Source organism: Arachis ipaensis, chromosome B2 (genome assembly GCF_059453495.1).
Source record: "Arachis ipaensis isolate K30076 ecotype BB chromosome B2, ASM5945349v1, whole genome shotgun sequence".
NCBI lineage: Eukaryota > Viridiplantae > Streptophyta > Magnoliopsida > Fabales > Fabaceae > Arachis > Arachis ipaensis.
In genome coordinates this window covers 29,789,841-29,807,805 of record NC_142437.1, presented here as the reverse complement: position 1 = coordinate 29,807,805, position 17,965 = coordinate 29,789,841, and the positions used below count along the sequence as shown (strand labels likewise).

Here is a 17,965-nt window from a genome sequence, read left to right as displayed (position 1 = left end):
AAAAAAGCTTTCCAATGGACTGATGAATGCGAACAAGAATTTACAACTATCAAAGAAACTCTTTCAAAACCACCAATTTTACAAATCCCCTTACAAGGGGAGCCATTATTCTTATATTTATCTGTCACTAACTGGGCTATAAGCTCCGCCCTTGTCGCAGAAAGAGAAAAGAAACAGTTCTTGATCTATTTTACCAGCAAAACCTTACAGAATGCCGAGCTTCGATACCCGAACATTGAGAAACTGGCCCTCGCCCTTGTCTTCTCAGCCAGAAGAATCCGACCATACTTTCAGAGCCATGAAATCCATGTTCGAACAGATCAACCTTTGCGGCAAGTCCTGCAGAAACCTGAGCTGGCTGGGCGACTAATAAAATGGTCGGTGGAGCTATCAGAATTCGATATCAAGTAAGAAAGCCGAGCATCCATTAAATCCTAGTTTTTGGCCGACTTTATTGCCGAATTCTCAGTACCAAGTACAACTGAAGACTACATCGAATGGTCTTTATACGTCGACGGATCCTCCAACCCACAAGGGTGTGGAGCAGGTATCATACTTGATGATGGCCATGGCAACGTCATCGAACATTCCCTCAACTTCTCATTTAAAGCAAGCAACAATCAAAGTGAGTATGAAGCACTAATTGCCGGCCTTAGACTTGCTGCCGACCTAAACATCACTGAACTTAATGTATATTGCGACTCCTTGCTTATCGTCCAATAGGTAAACAACTTATACCAAGTAAAGGACCCTTTGCTTTCAAAATACCTGGATGTCGTACAAAATTTACTTTCAAAAATTTCTAAATATTAAATACAGCACATACCAAGGGAGAGTAATGGCCGAGCTGACATTCTGTCTAAACTCGCCAGCACTCAACCAAATGGGTCATTACTTTATCAGTCAACACTACTCAAACCAAGCATTGAACTAACACAAGTCTTAAGTGTAACACAGGAAGCAGATTGGAGATCCCCATACATACAGTATCTCCAGACAGGGATCTTGCCAGGCGACGTCGAAAATGCTCGACAATTCCGCCGACAAGCCTCCTTTTTTACAATTTATAATAATTGCCTATATAGACGAGGATTCTCTCATCCATTACTTAAATGTCTTTGTAGAACAGAAGCCGAGCTTGCACTTGCTGAGGCACATGAAGGGATCTGTGGTACACACCTCGGAGCCCGAAGTCTATCTTCAAAAATCCTCAGAGCTGGATTATATTGGCCGACAATACGAAAGGATTGTCAAGCAAAAGTTAAAAGCTGTAACAACTGCCAAAAACACAGTTCGGTTACACATCTCCCGGCCGAACTCCTACACTGTTCCGAGGTTAGTTGGCCGTTCAACCAATGGGGCATATATATTCTCGGACCTTTCCCCACAGCAGCAGGTTAGGTAAAATTCTTTGTGGTAGCAATTGATTATTTTTCCAAATGGATAGAGGCACAACCTCTAGCCAAGATTACATCACAAGAAATGCTTTTCTTTGTTTGGAAATATATTATTTGTCGATTCGGCATTCCTCGGCACATTATCACAGATAATGTTCGCCAGTTTGCCGATCAAAAATTCACATCTTTCTTGCAGAACTTGAAAATCAAACAACACTTCTCATCAGTAGAGCACCCATAAACAAATGGGTTAACTGAAGCCGCAAATAAAGTAATACTACATGCTCTAAGAAAGAAACTGGATGATGCAAAGGCCTCTAGGCCGAGCTTATCCCAGAGATCATATGGGGATACAATACAACAATTCACTCAACCACAAAGGAAACACCCTTCCGTTTAGTCTACGGTTCAGACGCAATGATACCAGTGGAGATCTCCCAATCCTCACTACGCATAGAATTGGCCGACCAAACTACACAAGACATAGCTCGGCAAACAGAACTTGATCTCATTGAAGAACTCAGATTATCCACAGCAATCAAATATTTAGCCATGCAACAGCACATTGCCCGAAGATATAACCAACGACTTCATCCAAGATCCTTCCGTGTAAATGACCTTGTGCTTAGAAAAACAGAACAAGCTAGGAAACCATCACCACATGGCAAACTAGCAGCTAATTGGGACGGCCCTTACCGAGTCACAGAAGTAATCGGCAATGGAGCCTACCGACTACAAACCCTAGAGGGTAAAAATCTCCCTAACACTTGGAATGTATCTTCCTTAAAGTCATATTACAGTTAAAACCAGGGACATGCCAGTACTCTTTTTCCTACTACCAAGATTTTTCCCACAAGGGTTTTGCTTAGAGAGGTTTTAACGAGGCTAGCCTACCTGGGCCTTTGGAATCAAAGGTTCTTCAATAAATATTTCATTTTATCAACTCATCACTTTCTACATTTCTCGCTTCATGCATAAACATATAATGCCGATCTATACTATCAATCTGATCATTCAGATACAATCAGTCATTCTGACTGCCGACCTTAAAACGGAATCCGATCGCTCGGATGCAATCAGTCATTCTGACTGCCGACCTTAAAACGGAACCCAATCACTCGGAAACAATCAGTCAATCCGACTGCCGACCTTAAAACGGAACCCAATACTCAGATACAATCAATGAATCCGATAGCAGACCTTATAATAGAAATTCATTCAAACAAATATCAGATCTTAATCGCAAGCCGAATTTACCAAACAAATTACCGATCTAAATCGGAATCCAGTCATTCCGAATTCAACAAATCCATCAAATCTCTTAGTAAGAATCAGAATGCTATAACCCGACTATGCCGCAAATATTAAACAAATAACGGGTCAGACTAACAAACTGCCGAACAAATCCTTCGCAACTGAATACATGTTAACCGATTTTAAATTAAAATCATAGCTGCTCACTAAAACACAATACAATTTTCACTATCTGATTCGGCATCACGAATTCGGCCTAATCAGTCCTCTACATGGTACTTCTCCATCAAAATAATAGCACTACACCATTAGTACCACTACTATATTTCGCATCAATGCCACATTCACAAACCAGAAAACCACCCACATATCATACAAATAACAATATCATATTATAGTCCTAACATGCAGAAGACAGCATGTAACCTGAAATACCAACAGTTTGTTGTTCACAAAACAGCAGCATACATAATATCACAAAATTAAGAGCAAATTAAGTCAAACAGCTGCAAAACAACACACAAACTAAACATTTTCATCTCCTTGCTCAGCAGCACCACCATCTTCAACTATAACGCATCCTGCACTATTTTGCCTGGATCCATTGCCGAGAAATCCACCTCGGGAGCCAGAAATCTCGCCTGAAGAACAGCCCTCTCAAATCCTTCAAGGAAGGAATCAAGAATTTCTCCTTGCTTGTTCTTCTCCACCACCTTCAACCGAGCAGTAACCTCGATCATACGGGTACTCATAGAAGATAAGTCTGCTTCTTTCTTCTTTAAATCTTCAACATCTTTGGCATAGCTCTCTTTCACTTCTTTCAAATGTTTCTCAACCTCAACTAACTTCACCTCAAGCTCGGAAACCTTAGCAACCTTTATAGCCAACTCTTCCCTCAAACTCGGATCCTCCTTTTTCTCAACCAACTTCCGATGAATCTTTTCACGGCTCCATCCTAAAGTCGCCAGCGGCAGACCCACAACCTGAGGATCAGACATTAACACATTACTTTTCCACAAAACAAAAACACAAATATAAACTTTTTACCTCACAAAATAGAAGTCACTTGCATATATTGATCAATCGCCACATCCCCCACCTCTTCCGCCAAACTAACATCAGACGGGGTCTGGCATACCTCATCAGCAGTGATCATGAAAGGATAATCTTTCCCCTAGAGCGACGACCTCTCACTCTGCTCAACAAAATCATGCAACTTCTTCTGGTTATCACAAAACCTATGAACCTCCTCCATCGGAACATCATCCTTCTCATCATCAGAAATGTCGGACAAATCCACCACAGCACCTTTTCTCTTCTTAGCAATAACTTTCCTCCTCCCTAGCCTTGGCTGATCAACCTCGCCAATACCGACCTTATCTGCCTTCGATGAGGATACCTCCTTATCCAAACCTTTGCTCTTCACACGAGACCTCAAACTCGCTGCAGATACACCTGGGTACTTACTACCTGAAAACCAAGAAAAACAAAAACATGTTCAAAAAACGTCAGATATGATACAACATCCACAATTCAAAATCTTACCCAGATAATCTATAACAGCAGCTTTATTTTCCTCCCAGTGCAGCAGAGCATAAACAGAAATCAACTCCTTCCGATCAACAACTTCAGTCAAAAGCTCAATTATGCACTCATCTTTTGGACTTATAGTTTCAGGTCCTAAAATATTTTGAGGCTCTGAACACCACCAGAGAAAAATTTTTTTCCCCAAATGCTCGTCCACATAGAACGGAAAGTCATCCTCGCAACTACTTACCTTAAGGTACATTTCCTTAAAGTTCTTAAAAGACGATTTATATAACTTGAACACACCAAACCCCGGAGAGTTGTTCAAGTTCACCCAACCACCCTTCCAAACACCCTTCGCCTGAAACAATGAGAAAAACAACTCCACTGATGGATTTTCTTCCAAAAATTCCATAAGAATCTCAAATGCCCGAAGGAAAGCCCAACCATTGGGGTGAAGTTGTGAGCGCGCACAGTTCAATTGCTTCAGAACTTTACGCTCAAAATCACTGAAAGGAATTCTCACCCTTAGTTCCTCCAAAACACAACTATACATAAAAAAATGCTCAAAACCCTCCCCTCTATGAAAAATTCTATCGTCAACCGTACAGGAGAGCAGCTCCAATCGAACCCCAGAATTAGCCCTAGCAACCTTAGACTTATCTATCTCATTCACAGCACCAACATCCAAAAACAGAGAAACACGATCCCTTACATCATCATTCACCCAGTCATAAGACCAATCTACCTCCCCTTTCGTTTCTTTCTCATAACCCATTGGAAAAACAGAAGCAGAGAAGGAGAAGAAGAGAACACGATTAAGCAGAAAAACTAAAAAGAACTAAGAGACACTCACCTCTTTTACTCATGTTTTGGTTGAAAACGCTTGAGAAAAATAAAACAGCAAGCATGCAAACCTTCAGAATTCCTAAACTTTAATTCACACACTTTAACCCAAAATCTCGCTTCCACTTCCCATCAAATCAGTCACGTCAAACCCAATAAACCCACCTTGGAAACACGCAAACTCATTAATACCTTCATTTAATTATTTTTCTATCCTAATCATGAATGCCTATAGTCTCAGTAACTGTTCAATAAAGCACCTTAACCTGGGGGCTACAAGACAGAAGCACACACCGAACTATTCAGCAGCCGACTCATACATCATTAAAAGCTCAACCTGCTTCATTAAACATTTTTTCAGGCTAAGCTTGGGGGCTGTGGTCTGGTCATTACAAATCCAATATTATAAATCGGCTTTATCATTCATAACTCGGCATTGTTCACATTATTACCCAGAAAATTGGCGTTATAGTTCGGCATTGCAGTCATTACTCGACAATTTACGTTATTAATCGGTATTACAGTTACTAATCGACAATCAATGTCATTTATTAAAAAGTGACGTTACAAATCAGCTTAACGGACTGCTTCACAAAAGTGAAACGTCCAACCTAACGTTTCACCCTTATTATTGCTCTTTAATACAGGAAATAAAGCAGGAACATAACCAATTTATACATTATCACCTATAAAAAGGTATGATGTTCTATCCTAAAAGATACATTGAATTCTCAATACTGACTTAAGTTTCGGAGTGCCTTTGCAGGTACACTCTCCCCTGTTTCTTGCTCAAAGCTCTACGCGATTGGACATCCTCTTGGAGTAAAGCTCGGATTACCACAAAGCTCAAAGGTCGGCACCGAAGATAACAACTCGACATCGATTCCTAGAGGCTGAGCTCTCCCTCCAAGTATCCATATAAGAACAATACTCACTCAGATGGTAATATTGTGGAGGAGCAAATTTCTGACAAGGTATTTATTAGAGGTTTTATTTGCCTGTGGATGTTCATTTTATATACAAAAGGAATGGTTGTTCTTGTTGCAAATCTATTATTATATTTTATTTTACATACAAAAGAGATGGATGTTCATTTCACATACAAAAGGGATGGTTGTTCTTATTGTAAATTCATTATTATATTTTATTTTACATATAAAAGGGATGGATGTTTATTTACATACAAAAGGGATGATTGTTCTTGTTGCAAATTCAGTGGGGAACTGGTTGGACAACAATGGTGCTGATAGGATTTTCAGGAGAGGCAATAGTGTTGGATGGTTAGAAATTTGAAAAGATAAGGTAAAAAAGTTTTGTTACTTGATTGGGGTGAATTTTTTTTTATCTTCGATGGACCAAAAAACGGCCCATTATTTATGTTGTTCAAATTTTCTGTTGTCTATCTAACAGAACCATTTTATTATATAAAATTACACATCTTATCTTTGGAAAGAAAAAATGCTATGCGTGTCCTAATTCAATCTTAGAACAATATACCTTTGCACACACAAGTATCTACATAAGTATTTACAATTGATATATCAGATTAATTTTAATGCACTAACAGTTTTTTAAAATATTTTGTATAATAAAAAAATTTTGAAAAACAAAAAGTTAGTCAAAAACTATCAAAACTTACTATTCTTGATTTTATTTAATGCACTCTATAATAAATAAATGTTAAATAAGTTAAATTTAAATTGATTATTTTTTGTCTCCTAAACATTACCGTTTACACAATCGTTCAATTATATTCATTTTTTGGGTGACTTTTTACGCAGTACAATCAATAATCTAAAAGATGGTGGTTATTTTTACTGATGTGATATTACGTAATTGAATACATGTATAAAATTATTTTGTATTGACAATGCATCAAAATTAAATTATTAGGGGACATAATAAACCCAGGTGAAGCAGGGGTTGCGGATGCTGAGGACTCGGTAATGGGAGGCTATGGAGATGATGAAGATGTTGTCGATATGGGGGGTAACAGGGAGGTGTGTAATGCAGGGGATGATGTTGGGAACACGGGTACTAAGGGTGAGAACAAGGCTAGTAGTGAAACTGCAAATAGGACCTGGACTGATGAGCATGTGGATCATGAATTTCATGTTGTTAATAAACATAGAGGTTCGGCAGTAGGCAAGGTGAGTTTGGGCACGGTGGAGATGAAATTGGGGAGACTCTAACAAGGGAGAAGGTGATGGAATTGATGGCGGTACAAGCGACAATCAGAGTTTGAAAGTGGAGGAGCAAACGATGAAAAACAAGAGGACATGGAAATTAGCAGTGGAATTTGGTGCAATATTATACAATAAAAAAGATGATATTATCGCAATTCTCCAAGCTCATAATGAAGAAAATGCTAAAAAAAAAGGGATTGGCAAAACAAATGTCGAAAGCAAAACACTACAGACCCAAAAATAAAAAAAAGGTATGTAATAATCTTTTAGAATGATTTTTAGTTCATGGAATGTTAGGGGGTTGAGTGGAGATGGAAAGTTAAGCATGGTAAAGGGCTTAAAGAAGAAATATAGACTGAATATGTTAGGATTAATTGAGACTAAAAGGTATGTAATGACGAGATTTGATATAGTGCGGCTTTAGGGGTGCGATAGTATGGGATGGGAATATATTGCGTCTAATGGTACATCGGGTGGGTTTTTGTTACTATGGGATGAAATTAAGTTTAGAAAGAATAATTGCTATAAAAGAGAGAGATGGTTGTGTGTTGAAGGGATTTTATTAAAAAATAATTTTAATTGCACTTTCTTCTTGGTTTATGGCGCTCATACTAGAGATGAGAAACTTGTTGTGTGGGAGGAGTTGAGCTATAATGCTAGATTATGCTAGGTCCCTTGTTACTTTATGGGGGACTTTAATAAGATTATCTAGGTAGAGGAAAGAAAAGGTACTAGTAGCTTAACAGTATCTGTTGACGTATTCAAGAATTGGATACAAGATATGCACTTAGTGGACTTACCCCTTAATGACCATAAGTATATATGGTTTAGAGGTTGTTCATGTGGTCGGATTGATAGAGTGATGGTTAGTCTGGAATGGATTGAGGAGTTCTCAGAGACTCGCCTAAGAGGAGGACCAAGGGGCTTGTCAGATCACTATCCGATGATAGTGAAAAATACAAAGATGAGAGGCGGCCCAAGACCGTTCAGAAACCTAGACTCATGATTTACAAATGAAGGTTTTCTAATAATGGTTAAGGAGGAATATAGGGGCTTAGGGGAGGTATATTTCACAGAAAAATTGAAGGCTTTGAAAGTTTTTATGGGAAGATGGCACAAGGGCAAGTTTGGTGATATGGATAAGAAAATTATGAAGTTTGAGGAAGAGATAATGAAGATAGATGACATAGTATGATGGAACAGTGGAGGCAAGAAATAAGGCATTGGTGACTTGCTGTGAAATATGGTATGTTAGAAAAGAGTTGCACTAGAAACAGATGTCACGATCTCAGCATGCGAAGGACATGGACAAAAACACCAGATACTTTCACTACATAGCTTCTTCGAGGAGGAGGAATAACAGGATTGATGCTCTGGTAATTAATGAAAGATTAGTTAGAAACTCAGCTAGAATAAAGATTGCTATCAGAGGGTTTTATAAGCAACTGTATCATCAAGAGGAGTCTCATGTGGTGAGCTTCAGGGATAGACTGGTGGATATGATATCTGAAGAGGATTCTGTGGCTTTAGAGGTATTGCCGTCAGTTGAAGAGATTAAAGAGGTTGTGTAGGACTGTAAATCATCTAAAGCACCAAGAAGTGATGGGTATAACATGAACTTTATTAAGAAGTATTGGGATGAGATTGAGACTGAGTTTACGACAGCTGTGACTGGTTTTTTTCAGACATTCAGACAACCAAAAGACTCTAATATTACATGGATTGCGTTGGCTCCCAAGTTCACTGGGGTTAAGGAAATCAAAGACCTTTGCCCGATCAGTATGGTTGGATGTGTGTATAAGGTGATTTCGAAGGTGATAGTTAGGAGGATGAGATCAGTGATACCAAGACTGGTTGGGGAGACTCAGAGTGTATTTGTTAAGGGTCGTAAAATACATGATGGGGCACTTATTGTGTGTGAAACTGTGCATTGGCTTAAAATAAGGAAAAAAAAAACTCAAGCTAGATTTTCAAAAGCATTACGATAAAGTCAAGTGGATCTTTGTGGATATCGTTTTGCAGAAGATGGGATTTGGGCGAAAGTGAAGGGAGTTGGTTATGGAGTGTGTCGGCACAACTTCTATGTCGGTTTTGATAAATGGTTCACCAATAAAGTCGTTTAAGATGGAAAGAGGTTTGAGATAAGGGGACTTACTATCTCTCTTTTTGTTTGTACTTGTTGTTGACGTCCTACATAGAATGGTCGGAAATGCAGTTAGGAACAGACGTATATCCCCATTATTAGTTGGGAGAGACAACATAGAATTGTCGCATTTTCAGTTTGCAGATGACACTATGTTGTTTTGTCCGCTAGAGGAGGAGACTATTAAGAAATACAAGAGGCTTCTACGATGCTTTGAGTTGATGTCGGGGTTAAGCATCAATTTTGACAAATCCGATTTGATCTTAATCAATTGTGACCAACAATGGGTGCAAAGTATGTGCAACTTGTTGGGATGCAAGGAAGTGATGCGTGAGCATCTTTCCTATCTTTTCCTAGTGAATTTGCATTCAATTTGTTGAGTTTAATCAAGAATTAATTATCTTTTAGCCACAATAGATGCTACTTTGAGTCTTGTGCAATTCTGTTTATTTTAGGTAGCATTTGGTTGGATTTGATGGAGCTTCCGCAGAAAAAGAGAAGAAGGCTATATAGGGCAGAAATGCTTAGAGGATGGAGAGGAAGCTTGCACAAATGGAAGGAGCACAAGAATTAAAGGAGATGACCAGCGAGGAGCGACGCGTGCGCGTACCTGACGCGTACGCGTGAAAAGTAAAGTTGCTTAGCGACGCGTGCACGTACCTAACGCGTACGCGTGACACGCGAAGAATACCATCGACGCGTACGCGTGACGTGCGTCACGTGCAGAAAACGATGATTCTTATTAATTCCGATTTAAACTTTAATTTTTAATAGAAAAAGATATTATTTTAGTTTTAGAAGATAGATTTTAAATTAATTAAGATTAGATATAAAAGGGGATTGGAATTATTCCATGGGGGGATTCCATTCCACCTCAGCCAAAATACATTTTATCAGAATCCTTATTTTTCTCTCTGAACCATGAGCAACTAAACCTCCACTGTTAAGGTTAGGAGCTCTATCTATTGTATGGATTGATTTTATTATTTTTTTATTTTAATTCATGCACTTATTTATATTTCAAGGATTGTTTTTGTTCTTTGTTTTATGAATTTGGGTGGAACGGAAGTATGACCCTCTTTCTAATTGAGTTCTTGTATAACTTGGAAAAATTCTTTACTTGAACAACAGCTTGAAAACAATTTCTCCTAAATTTTAATTATCTGGACTTAATGGGATACGTGACATATAATCCTTTTATATTTGGGTAATTAGGATTTCTGTTGCATATAAACTAGAATTGAACTTCACCCTCTAATTGGAATTAAGTGACCAAGGAATTGGCGGTTAATGAATTTTAGAGGAGACTAGAAAGGTCTAAGAAATTAGGGTCTAGTCACACATAGTTTGCCATGAATTAAATCTTGCATGATTAAAATAAATTAATAAGAAAAGTCAATCCGAAAAATAGATAACTCTGAAGCCTTAATTGCCTTCTCCATATTTTATTCCCAACTTATTTATTTGCTTGTCTTCTGTTTAATGCTTTTTGAACTCTCAAACTCTATTTTCTGTTTGTCTAACTAAGTAGATTAATCAACCATTGTTGCTTAGTCCTTCAATCCTCGTGGGATCGACCCTCACTCACCTGAGGTATTACTTGGTACGACCCGGTGCACTTGCCGGTTAGTCTGTGGCTAGAAATTACTGCACCAAGTTTTTGGCGCCGTTGTCGGGGATTGATAGTAATTAACAACTATTAATTATTTGATTGCTTAGATTAGGCGTTTTACTTTTAATTTTATTTAAATTTTGCTTAGTATTTCCAAAAAAAAATTTAAATAAATAAATAGAACTAATATTTTTCCTTAATTTCTGAAATTAAGTTTGGTGTCACCTAGTAAATTTCATTTTAATTTCCTTGTTATTTTCCCTTTTAATTTTCGAATTTTTTTGTTTTATTTCAGTTATCATTTTCGAAATTTTCTATTTTATTTATTTAGTATTTCTATTTTATTATTTTATACAGGTTACCTCACTGGGAGTTCTCTGCACTCTGACGTAGAGATTCCCATCTTTTCTTGTTTTCTGTTTATTTATGCGCAGGAACAGAGACAAGGAACCTCTTTTAGACTTTGATCCTGAACCCGAAAGAACTCTCAGGTGACGTTTGCAACAAGCAAGACTCTACAAGACTGCAGAATCCACTATGGATCCTAATAATGCTATTAATGCCAATGTGGAAAATTCGAATGAGAATGAGCCACAAAGGAGAGTGCTTGGCTCTTACTCTGCTCCTACTGCAGATCTTTATGGAAAAAGCATTGTGGTGCCTCCTATAGCTGTGAACAACTTTGAGTTGAAGCCACAATTGGTCACCCTGGTGCAACAAAACTACCAGTATCATGGTCTTCCCCAGGAAGACCCAAATCAATTTATTTCTAATTTTCTGCAGATTTGTGATAATGTGAAGACAAATGGAGTGAACCCCGAGGTGTACAAACTCATGCTCTTCCCGTTTGCTCTGAGGGATGGAGCAAAGCTATGGCTAGATTCTCGACCCAAGGAGAGTTTGGATACTTGGGACAAGGTTGTTACTGAGTTTCTTACTAAATTTTTCCCACCAAAGAAGCTGACTAAGCTTAGGGTGGAGGTTCAGACTTTCAGGCAGAAGGATGGTGAGACTCTTTATGAAGCTTGGGAGAGATACAAGCTACTGACTAGGCAATGTCCTCCGGACATGTTCTCGAAATGGACCCAACTAGACATCTTTTATGAAGGCTTGGGTGAAATGTCCAAGATGTGCTTAGATAATTCTGTAGGTGGTTCACTGCACAAGAAGAAGACACCGGAGGAGACTATTGAGCTGATTGAATTGGTTGCTAGCAACCAATATTTATACTCATCTAACAGGAATCCTGTGAACTCTGAGACTCCTCAGAAGAAGGGTGTTATGGAAGTAGAAGCTCTTAATGCTATTCTTGCTCAGAACAAGCTTATGTCTCAACAAATAAATCTACTTACTCAGCGGATGGGTGGCATGCAAGTCTCAACTATCAACACCCAAAATCCATCTCAAGAGGTCTCTTATGACATGACAGGTAATTTTGTGCAAAATGATAATTATGATTATGCTCAATCCTCTTCTGAACAGGCCAATTACATGGGTAGTGCTCCTAGAAATCCCAATAATGATCCCTATTCTCAGACCTACAATCAGGGGTGGAGAAATCACCCAAAATTTGGGTGGAGAGAGTAACCTTAGAGGCCACAAAATTTTAATAATAATTCTCAGGGTGGTTGATAAACCACTATTTTATGATTTATACTGTGCTTAATTGTATGGTTTTATCAATTCTTTACCCACTTATTCATATGATTGGCATGCATTTATACTTCCTTCCTAAAATTATTACATGATTGAATATTTGCTTCCTAAAGACTTTTAATTACATATTTTAATTCTCCTTCATTCCATTAGATGCTGTGATCTGTGTGTTAAGTGTTTCAGGCTTTATAGGGCATGAATGACTTGGAGATTGGAAAGGAAGCTTGCAAAAATGGAAGGAACACAAGAAATTGAGGAGATGACCAGCGAGAAGTGACGCGGACGCATGGCTCACGCGACCGCACGACATACAGGAAATCGTAGTGATGCGGACGCATGGCTTACCCGACCGCGCGGATTGGAACTGCACAAGTGACGCGGAGGCGTGGACGATGCGCACGCGTGGCAAGGCAAAACGCCAAATGACGCGTCCGCATGAATGACGCGATCGCGTGACATGCGTGATCTGCAGAATCTGCAGAATTCGCTGGGGGCAATTTTGGGCCCTACTTTGACCCAATCTTCAGCCCAGAAAAGCAGACTAGAGCCAAGGAACATGCAGAAACCGGGGGGAAACATTCATTCCACACATTCTTAGTTTTAGATCTAGTTTTACTCCTCCTCTAGGTTTTCTCTCTACACATTCAGAGTTCTTAGGATTTTATTATTATTGCTTTTCGCATTGGGATATTGAGAAGAGTTATTACCTCAGCAAGACTTTGTCATTCTAGTTTGTTTTCTTTACCTGTCTCTTTCTCTTCCATGTCCTTTGTTTATTCAGAATTACTATTGGATTATTTTTAGAGTTTATTAATATAAGAACTATTTTTATTTTTAATTGGTCTTTTTATTATTATTTATCATGTCTTTCTTTATTTCCCTTTTCTATGTTATGAATTCTATATTCACAATGAGCGAGTAGTTCCATAACTTGGATGGGAATTGATTGAAAGGAAGATCTTGCGTTGGAATGCTTAAAAGAAAAATTGTAATTGGGTTTATTGTTGGATTGCTCTCTAGTCACTGACACTAATCCTTCCAAGTAAGCGGATTGAGACTTGTGAATAGAAATAACTTTCCAACTTGTTTGACTTTTCCTTACCTAGTTAGGGATAACTAAACAGAACAACCCTTAATTATCAATTAATCTTGAGAGTACTCCAACAAGAATAGGGCTTCCAACTAATCTACTCCAAGCCAAGGCTTTCATTTAAAATTACATAAATTCTCTAATTTAAATTCCTGTTATTCAACTCAACCCATTTTTCTTGAAGACATCTGATTAATAAAATAGCACACCTTTCTGCAACTTGTTAGGAGACGACCTGGGATTCATACTCCCAGTATTTTAATTTAAATTTTGTGACAACCCTTCTAAATTGATAAGCGGATTTCTGGTTGGTTAAGAACTGTACTTGCAACGTATCTCTTCTAATAATTTCTTAACTCGCCAATTTTCGCCACGTCAATTTTTGGCGTCGTTGCCGGAGAGTTGTAATAGAGTGCTAAAGTTATTAATTGGAATTTATTTGTTTGCATTTTATTTTATTTTGCTACTATGAGCTTCATGTTTCTTTCGTTAAATGACGCGTTCACTTCCTGATCCAAGCTTGCCAGTATTCGATCCTGAGATTGAAAGAACTATTTCACGAATAAGGCAAGCTCGGCGTCAGTTAGTCCTCTCTGAGGGCGGATTTAAAACGTCACTTGAGTAAGAAACAGGCTCCCTTTCTGCTGATTCGGTTGATTTTATGTGCAGGTGACATGGCAGCACCTAGGAGAATTACTATCCAGGAGGCTGGAGCCCCTGATTTTTCATTACAACCGTTTCAAGCGCATCATCCAGCGGTGGCTACGAACTTTGAAATAAAGACTGAACTGCTAAACTTGATGCCTAAGTTTCATGGCTTACATGATCAAGAGCCTATCAAGCACCTGAGAGATTTCCAAGCAACCTGTTCTACTGTCAGGCGCGATGGTGCAGATGAAACTTTTATTTTGTTAAAAGCCTTTCCATTCTCTCTTGAGAGAAAGGCGAGAGAGTGGTACTACACTCAACCCGCAGCAACTGTATCCGACTAGGATACACTTAGAAGGGAATTTTTGGAAAAATTCTTTCCAGCTGAAGTTACTGATAAACTGAGGAAAGACATTTCCATGATTGTTCAGGACGAATCTGAGACTCTCTATGAATACTGGGAGCGCTTCAACAACCTTCTGGAAGCATGCCCCCACCATATGATTGACAAGATAGTGTTGCTCGGCTACGTAACACAGGGCATGAGGCCCCAAGATAAGACTACATTGGAAAGTGCTAGCAATGGGTCTATGAAAAAGTACAAGACCACTGATGAGGCATGGCAATTGATCAGCGACTTAGCTGAATCTACAAGGAATCACAGGCAGAAACAAGGCCGGTCAAAAGCTGTTGCAGAGGTATCTTCTAGCAAGGAGACTACTGCTCTGGCTCAGAGTATAAGTGAAATGACCACCTTACTGAAGCAGATGCAGTTGAGTCAACAACAAGCGCATCAAAGCCAACAGCTAGTCCCACAGAGAGTGTGCAGAATATGTGCTGATTACAGCCATTATACTGATGAATGCCCGCAGCTCCAATAGGAAGACAACACCGTGGCAGCCACTCATAACTTCTATGACCACCCCAACCAAGGGTACAATCAAGGTGGCAGTTACAACCATGGATGGCAGGACAATTCTAACCAAGGTTGGAGAGATAATTCTAACAGAATTGGAGGGACAACAATAACAGAGGAGGCAGAGACAATCAAGGATATCAGAGGTGGAATAATAACAACAACAGGTAGCAGAACCAGAACCAGCCTTACAGAGCACCTCACCTGAGGCAGTCCCAAGGACCACAGCACAACCAGCAACAAGTTTCGCAGATCCCTCAATCTAATTCCTCTCCGAGTGAAGAGGCCATTCAATCCATTGCACAAGGACAAAGGAAGATGGAAAGTTCACTTAATGGCCTAGAATCCGCCATACAAGCTCTCATCTCTCAGCTGGCACCACCCAATACTTCAAACACTCAACAGGCAAACTCCAGTGGAATTCCTTCTCAACCCTTGCCCAATCCGAAGGGTGACATCAATGCCATCACCCTAAGGTCCGGAACTACACTGTAAGAGAGGAATCAAGAGGAGCCAAACCCACCAGAACACACCTCAGCTGAAGAGGTAGTGGAAGTAGAAGATGTTGAAGAGGAAAAGGACATACAGGACATGGCTGAAGAAGAAAAAGCTCAATCACAGGAAGAAGCACAAAAGGGCGCAGACACTGCAGAAAACGCCATTCCTATTCTATTTCCACAACTTGCAAGGAAGCCCAGGAAGCAGTTGGAACCTGATCCTAAAATGGTAGAAATATTCAAAAAGATTGAGGTAACTGTTCTCCATTTTGATGTTATTCAGCAGGTACCTAAATATGCAAAGTTCCTAAAAGATTTATGTATACACAAAGACAAAATTAATGAATTAGAAACTATTCCTTTAGGTAGTTCTATATCTGCTTTAATGGGAGGTATACCTGAGAAGTGTAGTGATCCAGGTCCATGTATGGTTAATTGTATTATTGGTGGTGTGATATTTTCTGACTGCATGTGTGATTTAGGAGCATGTGTTAGTATAATGCCTTTGTCTATATATGATAATTTGGGGCTCCCTCCCTTAAAAAGGTCGGCAGCTCATTTTGTGTTAGCAGATAAAAGCATTATTATAGTGGCTGGAGTTGCTGAAGATGTATTAATGAGCATTAAGGGACTCACCTTTTCCATTAATTTTTATATCCTGGAGATGCCACAAAATGACTCAGAGAAGCCATCATCAATCATATTAGGAAGACCATTCCTGAAGACCTCAAAGTCCAAATTAGATGCTTTTTCAGAAACATACTCTTTTGAAATAGATGGCCGAGTAGTAATCTTCAATCTGAATGTAGCTATGAAGCATCCTCCGAAGGATTATTCTATCCTCCAGTGTGACATCATAGATGAAACCGTGGCTGAAATTCACCAGGAGGAATTTGAAGAGAAGTACATAGGACAAGGTCCGCGTGTGGGGACACTTTCTGAGAACAATGACAGTGCTTTACCATTGACAACCCAGAGCCTGACCATGAGCAGAAGTTAGAATTGAAACCCCTCCCTCCACACCTCAAATATGCTTACCTTGAGGATAAACAAAAGTTTCCAGTTATCATTGCAAGGGAACTCACTTCTCAACAAGAAGAGCAGCTACTTAGTATGCTGAGGAGGCACAAGAAGGCAATTGGTTAGAGTTTGGCAGACATAGTAGGCATCAACCCTCAAGTTTGTGAGCACAGAATATTTTTAGAAGAGGGGGCAAGACCTGTCTGTCAACCCCAGAAAAGACTGAACCCCACTATCTTAGAGGTTGTTAAGAAGGAAGTGACCAGACTACTAGAGGCAGATATCATCTACCCCATCTCAGATAGTGAATGGGTGAGCCCAGTACAAGTAGTGCCCAAGAAGTCTGGAGTCACTACAGTGAAGAATGAGCATGGAGAGCTCATGGCAACCAGAGTACAGAACGCCTAGAGAGTCTGCATTGATTACAGGCGTCTCAACCAAGCCACTCGTAAGGATCACTATCCTCTTCCATTCATTGATCAAATGCTGGATCGCCTGTCAGGTAAATCACATTATTGCTTTTTAGATGGTTACACAGGTTATTTCCAGATTCATATAGCTCCTGAAGATCAGGAAAAGACTACTTTTACATGTCCTTTTGGGACTTATGCTTATAAGAGAATGCCCTTTGGCTTGTGCAATGCACCAGCTACTTTCCAAAGGTGCATGATGAGTCTTTTCTCTGACCTTATTGAGGACTGTATGGAGGTTTTTATGGATGACTTTAGTGTATATGGTGATTCCTTCAATATTTTCTTGGATAGTTTATCTAGAGTGTTAGATAGATGTGTTAGTACAAACCTTGTATTGAATTTTGAAAAATATCACTTTATGGTTACACAAGGGATTGTACTAGGACATGTTGTGTCTAATACTGGCATTTCTGTAGATCCAGCAAAGGTGGATGTTATTTCTAGTTTACCTTACCCCTCCTCTGTGAGGGAAGTCCGTTCGTTCCTTGGCCATACAGGTTTTTACCGGAGATTCATTAAGGACTTTAGTAAGGTAGCACTTCCCTTATCCAGACTACTGCAGAAAGATATTGAGTTCGAGTTCAGTGAGGATTGCAAACAAGCGTTTGATAAGCTGAAGACCGCCCTGACTCAAGCTCCAATTGTGAGAGGACCAGACTGGAGCTAGCCATTTGAAATAATGTGCGATGCTTCCAACCAT

General features: G+C 39.3%; 2 protein-coding genes across 2 annotated transcripts; both read left to right on the top strand.

Annotated features, from left to right (window-relative positions):
- Positions 1–1,814: 1,814 nt before the first annotated feature.
- On the top strand, positions 1,815–2,201 carry LOC148573457 (uncharacterized). Its single transcript, XM_088505779.1, has one exon. It carries the CDS (start codon positions 1,815–1,817, stop codon positions 2,199–2,201), a length of 387 nt encoding a protein of 128 aa, XP_088361905.1.
- Positions 2,202–8,487: 6,286 nt separating this feature from the next.
- On the top strand, positions 8,488–9,256 carry LOC107627095 (uncharacterized). The gene is made up of 3 exons (XM_016329959.1): positions 8,488–8,772; positions 8,896–9,135; positions 9,233–9,256. The coding sequence occupies exons 1-3, from the start codon at positions 8,488–8,490 to the stop codon at positions 9,254–9,256; spliced, it is 549 nt and encodes a 182-aa protein (XP_016185445.1).
- The last annotated feature ends 8,709 nt before the right edge of the window (positions 9,257–17,965 follow it).